Genomic DNA, 24613 nt, shown 5'->3' with positions numbered 1-24613 from the left:
CATGAAGCAGCATTTGCAAAAGCAGAGAATAATGGGTCACTAAGCCAGGTGACTTAACCAGAGCTCACCAACAGGAGCCAGCAATCAGAGGCAAGTTTTGTGATTCTATCCTAGAATAGAGTCCATCAACAAATGAATGACATTCACATCATCCATCTTTTCTACTTCCCAGAGAAATCTTTGCAATACTGTGTGTTGAAAGGCAAAGCCTAGGAGCCAGGCATGGTGGCGCACACCTTTAATCCTAGCATTTGGGAGGCAGAGGCAGGCAGATTTCTGAGTTCGAGGACAGCCTGGTCTACAAATTGAGTTCAAGGACAGCCAGGGCTATACAGAGAAACCCTGTCTTGAAAAAACAAAAACAAAACAAACAAACAGAAAAAAAAAACAAAAACAAAAAAACAAAAAGAAAAAAAAAAGAAAAGAAAAGTCAAGCCTAGATTCTACTAGAAGGCATTGCAGAGTCAGAAAAGAATTGAGAATTCTAAAGATTTCACACAAGGGAACAGAGTTTGCTCATCTGTTTATTTTTATTTGTTGTATGACTTTGTTTGCTTGTTTGTTTGTTTTTTGTTTTGAGCAATAGTCTTACTTTGTAGTTCAAGTTGACCTGGAACTTATTATGTAGGCCAGGCTAGCCTCCATCTCACAGTTATCTTCCTCCCTTAGCATTCCCAGTGTTGGGATTAAACATGTACATCTCCAAACCCAGGCTCTGTGTGTGTGTGCCAGTGTGTGTGTGTCTGTACGTACAAGACAGAAGGCCATCTCACTGAACACCAAAACACCTTATAAGCCTTTTATGGAGAAGCTATGTGCAAAAATTGACATGTAGAGACTAGGAGGATGGATCAGTGGGTGAAGTGCTTGTTCTAACAGCACAAGAGCCCCAGTCCAGACACCCAGCATCCACACTAAAAAGTTACTCCTGATGGTACACAGATATAATCCCAGCACAGCTCCTGGAGCTCAGTTGCTGGATAGTATAGGTGAATCAGAAAAATCCAGGTCCAATGAGAGACCCTGTCTCAAAAGAACGAAACAGTAATAAAAGAGAGTGGTAGCAATTTAGAGAAGCACTTAGCAGTCACCTCCAGCCTCTACATATACAAGAGCATGTACCAAGAAATGGGTGTTCTTTTCTCCCTGGAAGAAGAGTCCGGAGGTACAAAAAAAGAACACTGAGATTTGTCTTCCATTAAGGTTTTTATGGAATACTCAGTAAAGATGCCTTTACTGAGGCTGGTGTGTGTGGGCAGGGGTAAGAAATCTTGTGTTCAGAGAAGGCAGACAAACCCAAGAAGAACTCAGTACATGACTTACCTCCAGTAGGAAAGTGTCCCAGTCTTTTTTTCCTTTCTTTCTTCACTGAACATTGGATGCACAGCATATTCTAAATGGCCTCTGCGGCATTATATATTTAAAGCCGTCTCTGGGCATTCTGACAAGGATAATGAGAAAGCTTGTTCTATCAACACAGAGACCTCAGCTGATGTCATGGAGGAGCCCCACACTCAGCTCGCCATCCTTTCCAAATCCTTTAACCTATCCTACTTGCTTCAGACAATTTGTTCTTTTTGTAAATAAGGAGTAAATAAATGCAAGGGTGATGTGTGCCAGGCTGGTTACCTACCACATGGTAAACTACGTTTTCAATGCAAGCGAGGCACTTAGGCTGTTAGGACAGACCATTGCCCATAGATGCAATGCTCACTGTGACCATTAGGGGAAGCTGTATGGAGCATTCCTTGCATGGCATATGGTATTTGGGTGAGCCATACATTGGCAGGAAACTCAAGAGACTGAAGAACCAGGAAATGGGATAATATTTGAAACATAAATAAAGAAAATATCCATTTTTTAAAAAGGAATAAAAAAGAGAGAGAGACTGAAGAACAACTAACTTGAAGCCGGATACGCTTCAAGCCATGACAATTTTGGTGAATAAAGCACTCACAGAACACCATGTCCCTGCATGCCCAAGAGCTGTCTGCATTTGCTATTGTGAGTACTTAGACATGGGAAGACGACTGAAGACGACTGAACACCCGTGTGTAGGAAAGCTGCACACTGCACATGCTCTGCCAGTTTCCTGCTAGCTTCTAGTACTTCCCAAACTCTATGAGGTTCTGGAAGTGACTGCAAGGAATGCCCTAAGAGCATGCGTGGAAGAAGCCAGCATTACACAGGATGGACAATATCAGCTGACAATTGTGTTGTCCTTTATTGCTTTTCTTATACAATATCAAGTAGTCTATCTCATGCTTGGGCCCCTGGAAAACAAACGTAAAACTGAAGACGTATTCATATTTGAATAATATATTCAATTCAAGTTCTTCTTTTCTTTTTTCTTTTGTTTCTTACTCCTTTTATTTTATTTTTTTTCCAATTTTTTATTAGGTATTTTCTTCATTTACATTTCAAATGCTATCCCGAAAGTCACCTATACCCTCCCCTGGCCCTGCTCCCTTACCTGCCCACTCCCACTTCTTGGCCCTGGTGTTCCCCTGTACTGGGGCATATAAAGTTTGCAAGACCAAGGGGCTTCTCTTCCCAATGATGGCCGACTAGGCCATCTTCTGATACATATGCAGCTAGAGACACGAGCTCAGGGGGTACTGGTTAGTTCATAGTGTTGTTCCACCTATAGGGTTGCAGATCCCTTCAGCCCCTTGGGTACTTTCTCTAGCTCCTCCACTGGGGGCCCTGTGATCCATCCAATAGCTGACTGTGAGCATCCACTTCTGTGTTTGCCAGGCACTGGCTCAGCCGTTAAAGGCTAGGCTCACAACCAAAAATATAAAAGTTCTTCTTTTCAAACCCAGAGTTCAAACTTTGTGCTAAAGCTGAACACTCCGATCCGTTTCTAAAGCAATCGATATCTGCCTTTTACCAAAGGCGTTTGCCTGGTGTCTTCCTAGAAATGCGTAACCACTTTCTGTTTGGAGAAACAAAGAAAGAAATAAAAACAGGAGTTATCATCCTTCAAGCTTTGACACTGTTGGCTCCTGGTGCTTTTATGGCTGTAAGAGCAGCCTTTGGGAGCTTGTTTTATTACCTTACCCTGGGTCTGATTTCCTGGGGGGGGAAAAAAAAACCAAGATGGCAGGTCTGGTTGATGGGGCCATGCCCACGCTTATCCACACTGTCTAGAGCACAACGCTAAGCCATCCAACAGTCTCTGATCCACAAGTGACATCTGCAAGTGTTTTCTGAATGCTTGCAGCTGTGTCTCTGACTCAGCTAACAGGCCTAACACTCCACATGGCTGTGCTCTCTGAGTTCTCATGAGAACCATGGCGTGGGCCCCAGCGTTAGTGTGAACCGCTACGGGACCCACAGACTTGAAAATGATCACAGAGAAATAGAGAAAGACATGAGGAGTGGCAGGCCTGTCTTGACTGCTGTACTAGCCACAGTGTCTGAGGACTTGAGTTTACCCTTCAGAACGATAGATGGAAGCAGCATACATTTGTAATCCCAGAGCTGGATGTGGGAGACACATGCCTCTGGGGCTCAGTGGACAGTGGACCAAGCCAAACTGGGGAGACTGGGGAACAACAAAGATAACGGCAAGGATAACTCCAGCTCCATACACAAGTACACTCACACACACATAGGAACACAGATACACACATACATACATATGCACAAGTACACACACAAACACAGACACACATATACAAATATATACATACACACAGACAGACACATAAACATACATACATGCATACATACACACATACCCAAAGACACACATATACACACAGACACACAAACAGATACACACATGTTCATACACACAGATACACACAAACACTCATACACACGCTCATATGCACAACACACACTCATACTAATACACACACACATACACACACAAACATACACATAAACATGAACACAAAAATACATATATATACACACACATACAAACACAAACACACACATATATATATACACAGACCCACATACATTCACAAATGCACACACACACACATATATATATATATGAAGCACATGGTGGAGGACAGTCTGTAAAGATGTCTTCTGTCATACATACATACACACATGCACACACACACACACAAAGTAAAATTGTAAAAATTTTCAAAAACAGACAAACCTAGTGGGTTGCCTTAAAAATGAAAACCGATTAAAGGAACATGTACAAAAAGGATTCATGTTCTATTAAGTCAGAAAAACTACAGCCCCAGATTTCTGTTTGTCTCAAACCGCATGCAATGGTTGGTTTTTAAATTGTAGGGTCAGTATTGCCCAGCTGCAATGCTAACCAATGTGATTCTCCTCTCCTCTGTTTTGAAGACACTGGTGGACGAGGTTGTAAAAGGTTACACTGCCTTCAAAAATTTTAAAGCTTCTTCTTTGCCAAGGGTCGAGTGTTTTAATGACCTTTGGAAGACAATGAGGCAGTGTGCTAAGCCCTGTGTTTAAATATCTAAACCCTCACGAGCAAGCAGCAGAGTCACCTTGGAGAAGCCTCTCCGAGGGCACTGCTCTTCGAGAATACCCTTGTCCTCTTATGTTTACTTGGGAAGGCTATCCCAGCAAACAGTTAAATACCATAGGCTACAAGTCATGGAAAAGGGAGTTTAACTACGGTTCACATAAAACTGTGAACTCAGAAGAAGGTTACTTGGGAAAAACACACAAATAAAATATAAAAACATTTAGGGGGAGCACATCAGAGTTCAAGCCTACGAACATACAACAAAACATAGCAGATGCTGCATTGAGGGGGCTGCCTGAATGTCACAAAAACAGACAGCCTGACCTTGAACACACAAGCTGGGATTTGAAGCTTCAGTGAGATTCAAAAAGGAAACATAGTCTGCCAGCCAAAACTAAACATACATTGACTTTCTCTCTCATAATCCCTTCCTCTCCGGGGCTTTGGTAGTAGGTGCTCAGTAAGGACTCATCGTGCTTTACCTAACTTCTTCCTTAAGGTGGCGCCATTACTTAATATTGTTTTTTGTTTGTTTGTTTTTTTCATCTCTTGGTTTTGATGGATAAATGGCTCTTGGCTTAGAAGTATATGTGACAGAAACTCAGAACATAGACATAGATAAAAATGAATACATCTTTAAGAAAAATAATGAAAATAATTCAAATAATGTAGTTTGGGTTATGGTGTTTTCCCACAATGTATAAGAAACAACTGGATACAAGCAAGGTGATAATACTTCCTGTCACCAAATCCTCTACACTTACGGGAAATGCAACCAGCCAGCCAGAAACAAGCAATTCCTAAGGAAGCCTTACAGACTGCAAAAAATATAAAGACAGTTATGATTAGACCTGGATGTGGTCGTTCAGACTTGTCATCCAAGCAAAGGAGCGGCCAAGAAAGAGGATCAAGAGCTCCAAGTTCACCTGGTGGAATACAGGGAAAAGAGTCTGTCTCAACACACACAAATACACACACATACACACACACACACACACAGACACACCCACACAAACACATATGCGTGTGTAATATATACATATATATATTCATGCATGCATGCACACACATACACACATACATATATACACATGAACACACACAAAAATACTTATATACATATGTATGCACACACTTGCACACACATACATATATACACATGCATATTCTATACACACAAATATGACTTATTTATTTGAATGATTGGTGAGTTACAATGTATTCTAGATTTTAAACAAACTCACATTATCGCCACAGTGTCCAAGAAAAGGCTATCCAATAATTGTGTAAATGCATAAAGTTTATTTGAGTGAATGGGACTGAATCTAAGTCAGCAACACAGGAACTCTAATAGATTCACCTTTGGCCCACTAAGAACAAGTCTGGGGGCTAAAGAGACAGCCCAGTGGTTAAGAGCATTGCTGTTCTTCCAAAGGACCCGAGTTCAGTTTCCAGACTCTTACAACTGCTCATTCCCCAGTCCCAGGGAATCTTATGTCCTCTTCTGGCTTTCCAGACACTGTACACACATGGTGCACATATATACACCCCTCCAGACAGACAGACAGACAGACAGACAGACTCACACACACACAAGCTAAAGAAACAAATTCTTGAAACACTGTCTGAAGTGTTAACGTCATTGCTGTCCCCCTCGAGTTGAAGTGTGCTGTTATTCTCTTTCCTTTGTGTCTCCTTTTATTTTCTGGAGTTAGACATGAGTGTGTCCATTTCTTTTTTAATGACAACCTTGTAGTAATTTGAGAAATGTGTTTTAGCTCCTATTAGCTTTCTCTTCTTTAGCTACACAGTCCTGCTTCCTTGTTGCTACACGATTTCCAGACTTCTGGCACTTCCTTCAGTCCATGTCCTTCCTAAAATTATGGGGCCTTGGACAGAACACTGTATTCCACATGAGCAGCCAGCATGAAGTGCGTCAGCACCCTGACTTCCCCAGGAGTGGACACTCACTTCTATTTATACTGAGGAAGTTTTAAGGTTTTTTTTCCTCTTCATATTTTTTCCCTGCATCATACAGCAGGCTCTCATGAAGTTTGCAGTCAAATAAAGCTACCAGACATTTTTCACAAACTAAACTTTTCATACTTACCTGCCCCTCACTTCCAGGAGACACACAACGCCAGGGAGTTTAGATGTGCCCCCACACCATGGAACGACAAAATGTAGAGGACAATTTACTATATACTCTTATCAAAATAACCATTTCAATGCCGGTCCCAGTGATTAAAGTGCCATCAAAACTAAGTATTTACTCTGGAAAAGTCCTAAAGAGTTCAAATGGGCACTCCCAGTCTGAGTTCTGCGTTCTCTATAAAGCATGCTAGTTGTGAAAGGTGACTAGATTAGATCCCAGTTACTACCCTGTGACCTGCAATTATTGCGATCACCCTCATTTCCCCAAATGACAAACTGTGACTCCTTCCAAGTCACACAGCCTGTAAGAAGCAGAGGCAGGGTCAGGTTTCCACTGGGATGTGGCTCGGGTAGTAGAATGCTTGTCTAACCCTTAAGAATCACTGGGTTCAGTCCTTGGCACCACACACACACACACACACACACACACACACACACACACACACACACACACACACACACACACAGGGGAACAAATGCCTACTGTCCAGCACTTGGGAGGAAAAAGCTGGAAGGTCAGAAGTTCAAAGTCACTCTTGCCTGTATGGGGCCAGCCTGAGGTACATGACACCCCGGCTCAGAAAGAAATTATTTTAAAAATAAATAAACAAAAACAAAAGCATGGAAAAAATAAATAAAATAAATAAAAATAAACGCTTGTTCTAGACGGAGGCCTGTGACTGTTACACTCCTTCCTGTCTCTATATGAAAATACTTAGTGAGACACAGGCTATATCAGACCCTGAGAAATAAATACAACAACATAGTGTTATCTTAAGTGCATGTATGTTATCTTTAGAGTCTCTAAACAGAGCCAGAAGCAAGAAAAGCACCACACCATAGGTACTCTAAGCATAACTTCCTATTTTCTCTCTTACACATGAAGTTCACTTTCACTTTAGAAGGGACTCAAGCATTTCTGTCTGCAAAGAGCTTATAGCCACATCTGGCCTACACACCGGTTCATTTCAGCCTATGTGTATTATTCAAGAAAATATATATGCATGTCAGCCTATATATTGCAAAGTTCTTTGGGGCAAAGAAAGCCACCTTTACATTGTAACAGGATTTTACTACTAAAAAGTGAAATATTGTATTAGAGGAAAGAATGGTGATAAGTTATTGAAGTGGAAGCATGAGATGGGACAAAGCATCAGCCTGGAGCTGTGACATACATGGCACCAGTTCTGCTGCCTAGCCCATGGGAGGCCCTGGATTCAAGACCAAACAATGAGAAAAATAAGTTCCTCTTTCAAATTTCATCTTCTGTAGAATAAATCTCTCTGGATGATATCAGAGTGTCTACCTTGCTCTATGAATCAAAACAAACTCTTATGATATAGACACACAAACTGAGATTCCAAACCCTCAGAATTGAGACTCTCAACAGCATGTGTGTTTCTGATAAGCCCGTGTTACCTGAAATCGTGTGCACTCGTTTTTCCAAACGTATGAGCATGTCACATGTTACTTCTGTTGACAAATAAGTTCAATATAGGAATAAAACCAAGGCTGTCTCCTCACCCACACTTCTTGAGACCCTCTGTTCTTCCCCCTTTGACTTCAGAGTACAGCTGCTACGCTCTGCAGAGCCAAAGCAGAAAGGATGGCTGGACAGGTGAGGCCAGGGTGAGTTCCTATTGTCATAGCATTGCTACTGTTAAACTTCTGGTGTTTTTTTTGTTGTTGTTGTTGTTTTAAATAATTATTATTATTAATCATGTATGTCTGTGCACCACATGAATATCTGGTACCTGGGAAAATAGGAAATGGCATCAGATCCCCTGGAAGTGGAGATGTGAGGTGTCCTTTGGGCGCTAGGAATCAAACCCAAATCCTTTGCTAAAACAGCAAGAGCTTGTAAACACTAAGTCGTCTCTCTAATCCTAAGATGCTGGGATTTTCACTCCAATTTATCAGTATTTATTGATAGCTGCTTAGTTTTTTGGCACCGTTGCAGAAATTCACCTATTTCCTATGCTTTTCCAGGAAGTGCATATTTGGAAACATGTCTAGCAGAGGTCATACAAGTCACCCTGAGGCAGTACAAACTTTAATCCATACCATGTTCCAACCTTCCTCATTGTGTTCCTCAGACAGGAGCACATCAGCGTGAACTTATCTGTGAATTTATGTTCATAATTTACAATGGCAGAGTTGCTTTAGGTAATAAAAACATGAGCACACATTCACGTTCTCTGTATGGAACAGTCAGCTATCTGAGTGTGCCCCTCTGTGTGCGGCCAATATCATTGAGTATTTTCCCTGCTGAAACAGAAAGCTGCCACGGAGGAGAAGAAGAGGGAAGAAAGGAGGGACAATGAGGTCCCTGACATGATTCACCCCCACCGAAGCACAGAAGAGGCGGGTTTTCTTGTTGCTGGCCTCTGTTTCTTCATATAACATATTTTTTCTCTTCACATCCCTGCCTTTTCCTGACAGCGCCAAGTCGTGTCTCCAGTCTACAAAAGACTGCTTGTAGAATTACTAACAGATAGCAAGAATTTCAAGCTCAAATCATTTTGCCTTTTAACTATTACTCTGGAAATATCTATTTATTGTCATACTAAAGCTGTAAGCGATTATACTGAAATGTGCAAAGATGGAATGATTTCTATTTCTAACCTGCATCGCCTTTCTCGAACTTTCCATTGCACAGAAAGGCACTGTTTCTCTCACTTCCTGACTCCAAGAACTAGAACCACTGCAGCACACAGGAGCTACAGTAGTTCTCTGGTATTCACTGTGTTTACCATGCATCCACTCCTTGTCCCCAGCACATACCTTCTATTCCCAACTCTGACATCCCAAGCCTTACCTTGGGATATGTCTGCACTGAAGTGCCTATCATCCCAGACGACTGGTCCTGCATGCCACCACGAGGCTACAAGAAGCTGTTGGATTGTTGTGGGCTCACTTGCTAGGCAGGGATCCCAAGCTTTAAAGCAGGATCAAGGCAATGAGAACACAGGAGGAGCAAATGCCAGCTCAGCCGTGCACCAGCGCTGACACCTTCCATGCGAAGCCATTTCACCTTCATCACCGCATCTGAACCAGAATTAATGATTCTGAAAGTCTGTTTTTGTTTGTCCAGGTGCACGCAGCTGTTCCCTTCTGCACAGAGAAACAAGTCTGAGGTATTGCAAGCAGGATGGTCTTAAGGAGAACACTCTAAGCTTAGCTGTCAGGAAAAGAAATGAAATGAACTCGGACTCCATACCACAACAAGTATGCAAGCTAGCCTGTAATCTCAGTAGAAGATCAGGCTACAAAGGGGCTTTGAGGACAGCATGGGCTAAGTGATACAATGTTTCAATGCTGCCCCCAATTTTGGTAGATGTGTAAGGTGGATGTAATAGATAATATCCAGTGAAGGAGAGAGGTAGAAGGAAAAAAGGTTGTGGGGGCTTGAAAAATTCCTATTCAGACTGCCACCCTATAGCTCTAATGGGACTCACTCATAAAGAGAGATAAATGTCATCTCATACAGGACTGCTGAAAAAAAAGAAAACCATGTTTACATCAAAATGCCGCTATTTTAACAACTTTCATGTCTCTGAAGACACCACAATTTATAACATCTGTTTTAAAACGGTATATATTCCTTGGGTATATTTCAAGTATATAAACTTAGCTAAAATTTTAATAAGTATCCATAAATGTAATCTGGTAATGAAAAGTTATACTGTTTGCAAAGCCCTAAGTTTTGAGTAGAGCAATATAATTTGATCAAGACAACAGCAAAACAAACTAAAACCAAGTTAAGCTTTAATGACGACAAATTCCAGTCATTCCTTGAGTTCTGGAATATAATATTAATACACTGAAATACTATTGTAGTAACAATTATCATAACAAACTAGATGAAGGCAATCGTATTATAAATTAATGAACTCGGGAGCCTAAAAGCTATTTTATAACTAGCATTTAATCTTTATTCTTTCAAGGATTGTTTCCTAGGGACAGGAGAAACAGTTCTGTTAAGGAAACTTGGTACTCTCGCAAAGGACTAAGCCTGGCTGCCTGCACCCAAACTGGGTACCTCACAGATCTCTGTATCTGCAGCTCCAGAGGACCTGATAACCCCTTTCTAGCCTCAGTGGGAACCTGGATTCATATGTACATAGCCATGTAGAGATAATTAAAAATAAAATCTTTATTCACAGATTCATTTCTAAGGCACCAGATGATTAGATCAGGACCTTAGGCTGCCTACTTAAGCCTACAGATTCCTTGATATATAAATGTCCACATATATCATACTTTTGAAACCATTCAACAAAATCTGCTTGCTTTTCTCGTCTTGAACAGAAGATAAACCAACACAGCCTTGGCTACAAGATGATGAAGATGCTGCAATTATTCCTGACATCTAACAAAGTCCATCATACCCTCCCACATTTATTTATTTATTTATTTATTTATTTATTTATTTATTTATTTATTTACTTATTTATTTATTTTTGGTTTTTCGAGACAAGGTTTCTCTTTGTAGCCCTGGCTGTCCTGAAACTCTCTCTGTAGACCAGGCTGGCCTCGAACTCAGAAATCCCCCTGCCTCTGCCTCCTAAGCGCTGGGATTAAAGGCGTGCGCCACCACTGCCCAGTCCACATATATTTATATAACAAGTTCTTAGCAAGAGTAAGTCTTTGGTAAAGTTGAATTTTTTCTGACAAGAGAAAAATTATTTTTAAAGACATTAATATAAATATATATATTATAATGGGTTCCCTTAGATATAACATGCAATTAAATAAATGATTAATATATTTAAAATCATGCTAATTATTTTCTTCTGATATTCATCTATAATTACCAAAAAGGTGTACACTTTAAGGGTTGGCTTGTCATTTTATTAGACTAGACATTAGTTAGAGCTTCCTGAATATTTAAAAGTTAATATAGCAACAGCTTCAGCTAAAATCACAAGTGAAATTGAAACTTTCCAGCTTCTGTCTGACAAACTTACACTATCGTGTTAGCAAGACATTAGCACCTCGGGTGGGTAAGCCAGTCTGAAGCAGGTTATCCGAGACAGACTATTCTACTCTCAAGCCTTGGATTTTTCCAAATATTTGCCCACGCTTTACGCTGCTCATGACCAATCTGTGTTTTTAGAACTTCAAAGAACAACTACTCAAAGGACTGAGAAGCCAGACAGACATGAAACCTGAATGCCACATTTGGGGACACAGAGTGCTCTGGCCTGGCCACAAAGCCAGGCCTTGGTTCACCTCTCCCACTTCCTGTTCATAGCAAAGGTTAGAAGCTAACTCTGTTCCCAAGCACAAAAGTGAGCCAGTCTTTCTTTCTCCCCCTTTTTTATTACCAATAAAACCTCTGAGAAGCACACATAAGAGCAAGTGCTTTGTGCTATTTGCCTATACCATGCCAAGTTATAAACTCTCAAGGCAGATGGTTAGGTAATTGTTCAATTCTACAGATTAACTCGACTGCAATTAAGCCACAAACTTCATAGCCAATAGAACGTCCTCACAGTCCTGAATTATCGGCTGTGAACACAGATTTAACTTTGATAAAGACGTATAAAAGCATTAACTAATTTGATTGTCTAAGTTAGGACTACTGTTGGTATAAAAAAGGCTGGCAAGCATCAAAACATTAAATCACATGTACGTGAAGGCAAACAAAAATGAAAAATCACCTTCTCGGGGTGGGGTAGGGGAGAGGGTGGGGGTGGGGCTGGCGTTAGAAGAGAATACGAGCACGTGCCAGAAATCAATGCGACAATATTTTAATGTGGCTAATTAGACATTCAGAGTGATTTCTGGTATGACGGACATACATACTTACCTCAAGGACTAGCCTATTAATCATCAATACTTCAGTCTCCTCCCACCTCATACCCTGGTTTATCTTTATGGAACTGTGCTATTGTTGCTCACAGTTGAACACCTCCAACAAGCAGAAAAGGATATAGTTTTTTTGCTCTTATGGTTTTTGTTTTTTTTTTTTGCTGTGAATTTCTTTTTTATTCCACTGCTTGAGAAAAGTTTATCCTTTCATACACTGTACCTCGCCTAATCGAAGTATAATCCAAACGCCTGCCACGCTGAAGAAATGTAAGACATTCACTCGTTTATTGCCCAATAACCTCACTGGACTCTGAAGGCAAAGTGGAATGATTGCACCTTAACCCAGTCTGTTTCTAGACACAGATTTGTATGACCAGGAAATATGTCTTCCTAGCTCTCAGACCATGCTCAAAACACCTAAGTACTGATTTTGGTGGGAAGAAATTCTGGAAAATCACACGACCAAGCCTTTACCTGGGGGCTGGCTCTTAGAACATACAGAGAATTGTATGTTCTTTGTAAACTTCTGAAAATCCCACAGTCAGGCTGAGAGTCTGTGACCAACATTGCTCATGGTCAATCCTATTTGTAATTACCAGTTGGGTTTCCTTCTCCCTTGACGTCAGCAATAAGGACATAGAACAGCCTGGGCTGTTCCTTACCATAAACCTCAGCTGATTCTCACACTAAAGATACTGGAAACCATGCTTACTACTTGAGACTTGACTCCTACAAATGGAATCCGGAGAAATGAAGCATTTACATGGGTCAGTCACACCACAGTGTTTGGCCAAGCCCTCCTTTCCCTCTCCTTTCTCCTCATTCTGCCAAGACCATGGCACACACATCTCTTTCTGTAATGTAGTAAACTCCCTTCTCTGAAGCCCCTACTCCTTCCCATTTGAATGTGAAATACCCTTCACCTACTCACACTCCTGAACATTCAGCCCCACCCGACCCGACCCCTGGTGGAGCTGTTTTGATAGGATGTGAAAACTTAGAACCATGGAGTCTCAGTAGAGGAAGGGAGTCACTTGGGGCAGACCTTGAGGTCATATGGCTTAGTCTCCAGTTGCTGTCTGCTGTCCCCTGACTGAACACAAGACTAGCTGCTTCCCACTTCTGGGTCATGCCTTCCCTACAACGATGGACTGTCTCACCTCCAACTATGAGCCAAAACCACCCTTCCTCTGCCAAGTTTCCTCTTCATAGGAATTTGGTCACAATGACAATGAGAGTAATCAATACAGCGAACTTGGCAGGGAAAGCAGAACGAAAAGAAAAATGGGGTCCCATCCTCCCCTTATTGCCACCAATATCTTAATATTTTTATAAGAAAAATTTTGGTGATAATGGTTAATAAAACATTCCTCACCAGAACCGATTAGCTTCCCAAAGTGACACATCTGGGCTTTACTTTATCTGAAAGCTAAATATCTGGGATACATCTTTATTATTAAAAATCAAGTTTGATTTGACATAAGAAAGAGATGTAGAAAGGAAGGCAGTACTCGGGCTTTGCTCTCTCTTCTCAGTAGGAACACCAGGAGAGTCATACAGCTCTTGCAAAGCCACTGCTCTGAAGCTATAAAAAGAATCTCTAATTTCATTGATCAGGTTTTACCCTGTTTCTGTAAAGCACCATGCTTAGTATCTTAAATCTTGCAATCCCACATACATAACTGGAGATGGAAAAGCTGAATGCAAACAAGGATTCGTAACAACATTCACTTCAACATTACTAATAGTGAAAAACCAAGCGATAACAAACCTACCCAACATGGAAAGATCATTTTTAAAAGAATTATTAAGAAGCCTAGGAAGGGGCTAGAAAGACAGTTCATCAATTAAAAGTACTTGCTACTCTTGTAGTGGGTCGGGTTTCAGTTCACAGCACCCATGTCGGGTGGCTCATGACCTTCTATATTCCTAGCTCCAGGAGATCTAATGCCTGCTCATGTCCTCTGTGGGCACCTGTACACATAGAGTGGATATACACAGAAGTGGGCACACTTGCATGGGCGCACACGCAAACACACATACACACACACACACACACACACACTTTTTAAATTTAAATAGAAGCATATAAATGTTGTCTATAGACATTTAATGGAACAGAAATTGGTTGCATATGCTAACTTAAAAGTATTCAGGATCTATTATAACCCAGATGTGCAAATTATAAAGTAAAAAAAACCTAAAATATGTTTTTAAAATCTCTATGAGAGACAATTGAAAAACACTTTTGGTTATTATTCATGTTTATTTTTGGTCTCTCGTTTCAGGGATGATTGTTTAAATGCAACTGCATTAAAAATGTTTATATGAAAACAATAAAAATTATAAAAGCAGCATCAGAAAAGTAGAGGAGGAGGGAGGCTGCTGGGGGCAGGCCTGATGTCTGTTTCCTCTCTGCTTCCTAGTGCTTTCTAGTTCCTGTCCCATTGGAACAGGAAAGACTGAAAGTCCCTGTGACCAGGAAGCAGCCTGTTAGCACACAGCTTCCACACACCCTTCCTCTTGTGTGTTGCTTTCGTCAGGTGTTGGACATAGCTGCAAGAGAAGCAACTAATGCAATGATAAGTCATACTATCATTACAGGGAAGTTTAATGTGCAAGGAGCATGACTGCTTTATGTTATGCCTTTAGTCTTCTGTTGTCTGGATTTCTGAAACAGAGTCTCACACTCTAGCTCAGGCTGGCTTTGAACTTGTAACCATCATCTTGAATCAGACACACATGTGGTAAAATTGCAGGCATGAGATAGCTACCTTCAATAAAGCTCTGAAACTATACAGATAAATGGGCCTGGGGCACATAATAAGCATCTGGAAAACATCAACTTCCAACATCTGACATTTTCATATTTAATGAATTTTTAAAAAATATTTATTTTGGTGTGTCTATGTGTGTTTGTGTGTGTCTGTGTCTGCGTGTGTGTCTGTGTGTGTGTGTTTATGTGTCTGTGTGTGTATATATATATGCCACGTATATACTAGGTATACAAGGATCCCCTAGAAGTTGAGTTGTGAGCCAACTGACCTGATCCCGGGCACTGGTTTCTTCCTGGTCTCATGGAAGGCTCTTAAGCACTAAGCACTCTCTCTAGCCCTCTCTAGCCCTCTCTCGCCCACCCAGTTCAATAAACTGCAGCTGTTATTCCTCCACCTAACATTTGTGGAGCAAACGCGACTTAGGCAGACATCACAATGCTGCCACTACCCCCATCAAACCACAGGACCAAGATTCAGATGAAATCCTGGCTAGGGCTGGGTGGCCATATTCGCAGACATCTTGGTGAATCATCAAGTTTGAGACAACCTTTGATGTACCTTGCTCACATATTTAACATGCACATCCTGATTTTCAATCATGTATTTCCACCACAGGTCATTAAAGCAGGAGTACATTTTACCTTTCAAGACTGAAGCTACTACTGTAATCCTATAGAGTATTCTCAAATACATCAGTACTGGAAAATATAGTGTTTGGCTCACACTGTTCTCAGATAAAGCAATTTTGAAAATTCAAAGTAAAATAAAAATTTCATTCAAATAAACTCAAAATGACATTTTTTTACATTAGTACTTTTGTACACTATAATTTGTGTGTGTGGGGGGGGTGAGCTGGCTCTAAAAATTAAGGAATTCCATGCAGTGTCACATGAGTAATTTTTTTTTTTTTTTTTTTTTTTTGCAGTAATGACCTACCAAGCACAGAAGTCAGGCATAGCTAACAGAATTGATTCAGAATGTCAGCGCCCATAAGACAGCCTGAAACCTCACAGAAAGGACAAGATGGTTCGGCCTTCACACCATCTTTGAACACTCTCTTTCTAATGAAAATAACCAACTTTATTAGAAAAAACTTACACAAAGGAAAAAGAAATTTTCAAGGAAAGCTAAAAAATTTACCTCTTTTCAGTATGAATATAAAGTTATAGGATTAATCTGAGTTTAAATAATTTTACAATCACACAAAGCCCCAAGCTCTTGTAGAAGTAAATGTGATTGAAGCTAGCTGTTCATTTTATGTTCAGCCCACATGTGTGACTACATGACCAATTAAAAAACACCAGAGCAAAAATTTTAAAGCCACATCATCTAAGAAATTGTCTAGAAACCATAAATCTAAGAAATCAGATAAAGAAGTTTTTGTTTGGTTGTAATTTCTTGATGGCTTTAATAATATAGAAAACACCCAGGAACAGCCAAAAATACAACCTGCAATACACACCACTACCATTTTAACTTATTCTAACCTGCAATGGAGGCAACCCTTGTGATCCTAGTACTTGGGAAGGAAGAGATAGGAAATAAAGAAGCTTAAAATCTTTATCTAAATGAGTTTGAGTCCAGCCTGGGGTAATCAAGATCCTGTCTCAAAACCAAAACAAAGAAGTAAACAAAGAAGAGAATAACAACAATTTTTAGAAAAGTCCCTCAACAGAAGAATGGATACAGAAAATGTGGTACATTTACACAACGGAGTACTACTCAGCTATTAAAAACAATGGATTTATGAAATTCTTGGACAAATGGATGTATCTGGAGGATATCATCCTTAGTGAGGTAACCCAGTCACAAAAGAAGTCATTAGATATGCATTCACTGATAAGTGGATATTAGCCCAGAAACATAGAACACCCAAGATACAATTTGCAAAACACAAGAAAATCAAGAAGAGGGAAGACCAATGGGTGGATACTTCATTCCTCCTTAGAATAGGGAACAAATTACCCATGAAAGGAGTTACAGAGACACAGTTTGGAGCTAAGACAAAAGGATGGACTATCCAGAAAATACCCTACCTGGGGATCCATCCCATAATTAACCACTGAACCCAAACACTATTGCATATGCCAGAGAGATTTTGTTGAAGGGACCCTGTTATAGCTGTCTCGTATGAGGCTATGCCAATGCCTGGCAAATACAGAAGTGGACGCTCATAGTCATCTATAAGATGGAACAAAGGGCCCCCAATGGAGAAGCTAGAGAAAGCACCCAAGGAGCTGAAGGGTGGGACAACAATATGAACTAACCAGTAACCCCAGAACTCGTATCTCTAGCTACATATGTAGCAGAAGATGGCCTAGTTGGTATCACTGGGAAGAGAGGCCCCTTGGTCTTGCAAACTTTATATGCCCCAGTACAGGGGAACACCAGGGCCAGAAGTGGGAGTGGGTGGGTAGGGGAGCAGGGCAGAAGGAGGGTGTAGGGAACTTTCGGGATAGCATTTGAAATGAATATAAAGAAAATATCTAATAAAAATAAATAAATAAGTAAATTTAAAAAAAAGAAAAGAAAGTCAGTGCTCCTACTGTTGGTTTATATGGTATGAGCAAAAGCTTTCTGTATTTCTAGGGCTTTCAAGTTTCTTATCTTTAGAAAATATTATTTGTTCTACTATTTCTGGCACACTATGGCTGGCTATCAATTCTTCTTGAATGTTTGACTGTGGTGTTATTTTAATTTAGACTACATAGCTATGCACAAAGGCAGTCATACACTGAAGGATCACATCTACATTAAACCTACAAATTCAAACGCATTTCTTAAATTCATTATTTCATTTCTTGGGTAAACCGTTCTTTGTTCTTCTAAAAAAAAAAAAGAAAGAAAAGAAAAAAGAAAAAAGAAAAAAAAGGAAAGAGAAGAAAAGAGAAAAAAGAAAAGAAAGGAAAGGAAAGGAAAGGAAAAGAAAGGAAAAGAAAAGAAAGGAAAAGAAAAGAAAGGAAAAGAAAAGAAAGGAAAGGAAAAGAAAAGAAAAGAAAAGAAAAGAAAAGAAAAGAAAAGAAAAGAAAAGAAAAGAAAAGAAAAGAAAAGAAAAGAAAAGAGTGCTTCAAATCTATTAAACAGATGCTGGGAGTAACAGAATTTAAATAAAAAAAATCTTATAGGAAAATGAGCCTCTTTCAGTGTTCACTCTGCAGAGAGGAGCAAAACAAACAGCATTTTGTTTGTTCAATATACTACACAGTAGTCATGGCAGGTCCTTAAATCCGAGTGTGTTGATGTCCTTAAGGGAGAACTGTTTTTGAGCCCCTCATTCCTCCTGTGTACATACATGATGTCACAAACACCCACACATCGGCGTGGGGGATGACCCCACATTGAAGTTAATGTTGAGAAGGCTACAACTCATGCAGCTGAAAGCTCACACCAATAAAGTCCTACCTTACCTTACCTTACTTTCTTTGTGATGTTTGAGACAGTGTGGGATGTAGCTGAGGCCAGGCTTCAGCCCATGATGCTCTCACCACCATCCCCCAGTACTAGAAAAACAGGTGTGCAACATCATGCTGGGTCTGTGTTAGTCTATGCTAAGCTCTCTGATGCTTGCTGATGAGTGCTTTGAAGTTCCTCAGGTTTAAATATGTTATTCCTTCTCTTCCTGGCAAGTATTAGATACTTAGTTAATGTTTATTGAATATTTAAACTGTATTTAATTGACTTATTTTGAACTGTGAACATTCAAGAATATATGGGAATGCTGAAAATAGCGATAAATAAAGATAGATAGGTAGGTAAATGATATATAGACAGACAGTTGATAAAATGTCATTATTTAAACCATGGAAACTCAATATAGTAAGAGACACAAGCTTCCACATGTCTGAATTAGACTCAATGGAGTTTACACATAATATAGAAGTCCGTGTTGTTCTTTGTTTCTGCCTCCATCTCTAACGCACATGAGCTTCACTGATACTGCTACAGAACTCAAGAGTAACCTGTCAGCACAGAAAGGAATTTCTGAAGGAATCAGAAATTAATGAGAAAGTCTAGGGCTTATTCAACGTCAATGCCTTGCTTCTGAATTGAATGAATGGAAGGAAGGAAGGAAGGAAGGAAGGAAGGAAGGAAGGAAGGAAGGAAGGAAGGAAGGAAGAAAGAAAGAAAGAAAGAAAGAAAGAAAGAAAGAAAGAAAGAAAGAAAGAAAGAAAGAAAGAAAGAAAGAAAGAAAGAAAGTTAGTTAGTTAGTTTCCTTTGGGAACTCTCTGGAGTGGGGACTGGCCTAATTGAAGTTCTGGTGTGTGTGTTTTTTATCTGCCACCCTAAGGATCTGAACCAAGGGAAGCCAAAAAAGGAGCGTGGGAAAGCTTGTGGTCGGGGTGAGGGGTTAGGGAAACAGCTGCTGTGGGCATGATACAAAAAGAAAGGAAAAAATAGCAAAAGAGAAATCAGCAATAAATAGAACATAATAAGTATCTTGACATTTTGTGGTTAAAATAGAAAGTTGTTAAGTAAGAGATATTTTCGAGGGTTAAAAACATACCATTAAGCTCACTGGCAATCCTATAAGCTTTGGTCTTCAGGATTCAAAAGCCATGCGTACTTTATAATCATAGTTTTGGTGTTGGGCATGGTTATGTGTAATAATGCTTTTATGTGTTAGTAGTCTCAAAAATATTAGTAACTGCTGTAATTTTAAGCCATGAGAAAAGATGGACACTGGGAAGAAATAACAGGAACTTACCATAATTGTCTAACTATAGGCAAATAATTGTACATAAACCACAAGAAAAACAAATGAACCAACCTGGAAGAACTCATGTCTCAAATATCTGTATTTTATTCAGCCAGAAAAATTATCTAGCTTTTGCCTGGAATTTTTTTTCTCATACTTGAAATCATTTGGTTACTCTAGATATGTCTTAAAATTTGCTCCTATCAGAGGGCATAAAATAGAGGGGAAATTCTTTACAGCCCCATAATTCATACCTAAGGCTGATGAGGTACATATGATGAGAAGCATAACTCAAGTTTGTTCTGCCTCTGTTTTGACAAAGGGTGGCTTACAATTTACCATGTAGCTGAGGCCAGCCTTAGACTCCTGACCTTCCTGTGTTCCCCTCAAAGTGCCAGGATGACAGACGTGCTCCAACATGGCCATCTTCAGTTAGACTTTCTCTGTATGACTCATGGCCTCACTCCATAGCCCTGACTACCTCTCAGCTAATACCAGACTAGCCTGGAAGTCACAGAGATTCACCTGCCTCTGCCTCTTGACTGCTAGGATAAAGGCATGTACTATCACACCTGGCCTTCAGCAGATTCCTTAAACAAAGTGATACAGGGAGATGCTAACTCCAAATCTAACTTCAACAACCTCTGTACTCTATTGCCAAGTCTTTGGGTTCTGAAGAGCACCTGTTTTTCTACAAATTCTCAAGAGATAGTATCTACTCTCATAGCTTGATTAGATGTTTTAAAGCATGCACCTCATGGTAATAATACAGCACATAAATGCTACATATATACATACATATATATATATTACTATTCATAATTATATATTAATGCATATGTTACACTATAGAATTCACCATTACAGACTATAGACTTTCCACAAATTTATTTCTTTATCTAAGAAAGAAGAGCCCACAGTTCTCACCATCTTCCACTTTATTTAGGCTAAAAATCTGAAAACTTTATTACCTCCTGCCTTCCCATCAGATCTTGAAGTCTAATAATCTTTATAGAATATGATTCTTCTCTTCTATGATTTTGTTTTATTTTTAAAATTATTCCAAATGTCATTATAAAAATGTTACCAAAAAAAAATCACATGCCTAAAGTAACCAGGCCGAACGACTATACAGTTTAGTCTATGTTTAGTACTAAATTTCCCTGCATTTAGAGTAACCATTTGACATGGAAGCTGGGAAGCAGCACAATGGATTTTATACTTTCATTATCAGATATATTTTATACATTTATCTACATGGTTGAGTTATAACTAGAAGAGCAGTTAGCTTTATACCCTCTCTCATAGTGCATGTCCATTGCCTGCATTCACACAGAACATGGTTCTTAATCATATGCTTAGCTCTCTAAAATACTTCCATTTTCTCCCAAGCTATCTCTTGGGTCAAAGGTGCTATTCTGTGGCACTCAGGCTGCTGGTCTACTGCACTTACTGATTAAGCCATTATTTATTCTTCCTTGAACACTCAAAGAGCTATTAAATAGCTCCTGGGAACAACAGGACAATAAAAAGAAGCCACAACTCTGTGCAAATATTTGGACACGGCCCTAGCCTTGGCCCCTTTTAATTCATTATCTGCAGAACGCATGAAACATCACTTCAAAACAAAGTAAAGCACACTTCCATGACTAAACTTTTAGTAGCTTCCTTCAGGGTTCATCCTGCAGTCTTTAGCAAGAAAAATTAGGTCCTGAAGCATTTCGGCCCACTCTCAACAGCTCTATTTCCCACCGCCTCTGCTCAACCATGCTGCCTGCTGTCAGATACCCAGTGCCCCAAAGCATGGCTGTCTTCCACCAGACACTGCGTACGCTGTGTAGTCTCCTAGGAAAACCTGTTGAGTCCCTCTATACCTTATAACCTCTACTCAGTACTCAAGACTTGGCTCATTGAATACTTGCTTCAGGTATTCACTGTACCCATAGAAAGGTAAAGTCCACATATCTGTAATTATGAAAATGTTCCGACTAACCTATAAACTTACCAGGGCAGGCAGCTGTTCCTCTTTCGTGTCTTACCCACAGCGCTGAGAACTGCACCTAGGACCTAGGACACCAGGTGAGGACTCTCCCTCTGAACAGCCCTAGGTTGTACCTACATTTCCAGAAGCAGCTGCTCTAAGTCATCTCCTTAAATGAAACTGGTAGTATAACTTCTATCTCCTCACTACACGCGTGACATGAGCTAATAGCTCTACAGACTTCAAGTGTGTGCCATGGGAATGAAAGTCTGAGTGGCCGAGCAATATGCCTGCTGCATACACAATTCAATATGACAGAGCCACAATTTCAACAGCAGTGACCAAAGTCTGTGTCTACTTACTAATATTACTGAGGCAAGTGCTGTTTCACCCTCTTAGATGTGCATCTAATGATAATATACAGAGCAAGTTCTTCTAAGACTGTGATGTTACTAGGCTAAAAAGTCTCTGAATCTGAACCTCCCCTGTGTGCTACTCAAAACAACGAAAGAGTGCTGATGATTCTCTTAAATACCTACAGAATTAAAAGTGCTTTCAAGAAAATTAAAGGTGGATGATTTGGAAATGGCAGGGAGGCAGAACATTCCAGTTGTATCTGGAAAGTTTTCTAGTACATGAATAATTCATCCTATTATTACAGTATTAACATAATATGCTATCAACACAAAAATATTGGTGTCTTGCTCTCTCTCATATATATGTATATGTACATATATATGTGTGTGTGTGTGTGTGTGTATATATACATACATATATATATATATATGCTTATACTTGGTCTGTTGGCATGGAGTTGTAAAAAAAGGAAAAGCTTTCAAGAGATTAAAATGAGTTAGAAAACATAGCATAATCTCTAGCCATGGTGCTTAAGAGTTAGAGTGTAGCACCTGTGACATTTCACAGGATCTTCAGATAGGTCATGAAAGGTGAAATTTTCAGAGGGGAGGGAGGGAAGGAGGGACAGAGAGAGAGAGAGAGAGAGAGAAATTAGGAAGAAAGAAGGAAGGGGAAAGGGAAGCAGAAAAGTAGGGAAGGGCAAAAACAAAGAAGGGAGAGCAAACGCGAGGGGGGACATAGTCATGGAAAATGTTACGTGACTGTTTGAAGTAAAGGCCCTTGACTAATGATGGATCATAAACTTAAGATTATGGTAGTAGTTTTGGAAAGAGTCCCAAGATTATATCTATAGACATCAAACAGTAGGGGCTTAGGCCAAAAATTTTCAGGAGAGACAGTGTAATGGTTCTAACAAGAATATTATTCAAGGACTCTGTTGCATCTACAACCTATGCATGCCCACCTTGTGTTTTGTAACATGCAAGAAAGCCATGCTTATTAAGATGAGCATACATTAAATCTGTAAGCAGGAGCAGAGTCTCAGAGACCTGTTAAGATGTTATTTCAATAGCTGAAGTGCAGCGATGAAGGCTCACTCTTGGAGGAGGGAAGAAGAGATAATGAGAAAAGAAAAGAGTTAGAAATTAATGTTAACTTCAGAGATGTCTATCCTACAATAGAGCCAAGTCTCTCCAGCACATTGTACTAAATGAAATGCATCGGTCACAATAGACAAGTCGTTCATGGTCCCTCTAAGACTTGGTAAGGAAACCCATAGAGGAAGGAGGCAGAGTCCTGTTTGCCAAGGGCTTGGTGGAGGGGAAGATGGAAAGCTACTGTTTCCTGGGGCCAGTGTCAATATTGCAAGGTGAGAATGTTCCAGAACTGGACATGAGGGTTGCACAACAGTGTGAGTTCATTTGACTCTGCCAACTGCATACTTACAAATGATTAACATGCTCAATTATGCTATGTGTGCCATACTACAATTTAACATGCCAATGGAGTGGTTTGCACATGACTGTAATTCCAAAACTCTAGAGGCAGAATCAGGCAGGAAGATCACCTCAAGTTCAAGCCTGACTGGTCTAGTGAGATTCGGATCATTGAGAGTTACACAGCAGATCCTGTCTTAGTAATTAGTTAATTCTAATTTTGAGATGGCAGTTGTCACAATGGGATTAAAGAAGGAGGAATTATAAGTTGCTCCCAGATCACTGCCATGGCATGTGGCATAAATAGCGCTGTTTATGGGAATACTATATAAAGCAACTCATCCTGGGGGGGTGAAGTGAGTACAAAGTGTCAAATATATGTAATGCAGTCACAGAAGTGGACATGGTTCCCACACATATGGAGACCACAGATAAGGCTGTGGACAGAACACGAATTATGTTGGTTGTAATTTTGCTGCTCCTGTTATGGGGGAAGAAGAGCGAGAAGCGTATAGGCTCACATCAGTGATGATCCTGGTTTTGAAGAGTTGTTTTAATAATCAGATTGTTACATTAAAATGTTCCTCTCACTTCAGGATACCTTGACATTGAATAGCAACTTTTAAAATGTAGCTGTATTAAGGCAAAAACCAGCAAGTAAACCTACCTATATAAAGGCTGGGTACACATCTGTAATTACAAGCAGGCAGGAGGCAGAGGAAGGTGGATCATGCATTCCTGGCCAGTATGGGCTACAGAGTGAATCCCTGTCCCAAGAGAAAAAAGTTAAAATGGCATACAGGGGTAACAGATAGTCCATCATAACTGTCCACACCCATGCAAAGAAAAGCCCAAAAGTTCTTTTAATGAAAAAATTGCAGTTTCAATAACCGAACTGTCTAGACACCTAGAGTGCAGGGAGCA

The 24613-nt window shown here is 40.0% G+C and overlaps 1 protein-coding gene across 2 annotated transcripts in view; it reads right to left on the bottom strand.

The window, feature by feature from the left end:
• Positions 1-24613, bottom strand: part of Pde3a (phosphodiesterase 3A, cGMP inhibited) — a 257594-nt gene that overhangs the window by 191838 nt on the left and 41143 nt on the right. Inside the window, exon 1 of one of the 2 annotated variants that reach the window (XM_006506979.4) lies at positions 9444-11010. The exons of the other annotated variant lie outside the window; for it this stretch is intronic. Within the exon in view, the coding sequence (XP_006507042.1) occupies positions 9444-9497 (54 nt within the window). The 5' untranslated portion in view covers positions 9498-11010. Of the gene's footprint in view, positions 1-9443; positions 11011-24613 lie in introns of those variants that run through there. 2 annotated transcript variants of the gene reach the window in all.

This window comes from Mus musculus, chromosome 6 (genome assembly GCF_000001635.26).
Source record: "Mus musculus strain C57BL/6J chromosome 6, GRCm38.p6 C57BL/6J".
Taxonomy (NCBI): domain Eukaryota; kingdom Metazoa; phylum Chordata; class Mammalia; order Rodentia; family Muridae; genus Mus; species Mus musculus.
Note: the sequence above shows the minus strand (reverse complement) of the source record. Positions and strands in the feature narration are given on the sequence as shown.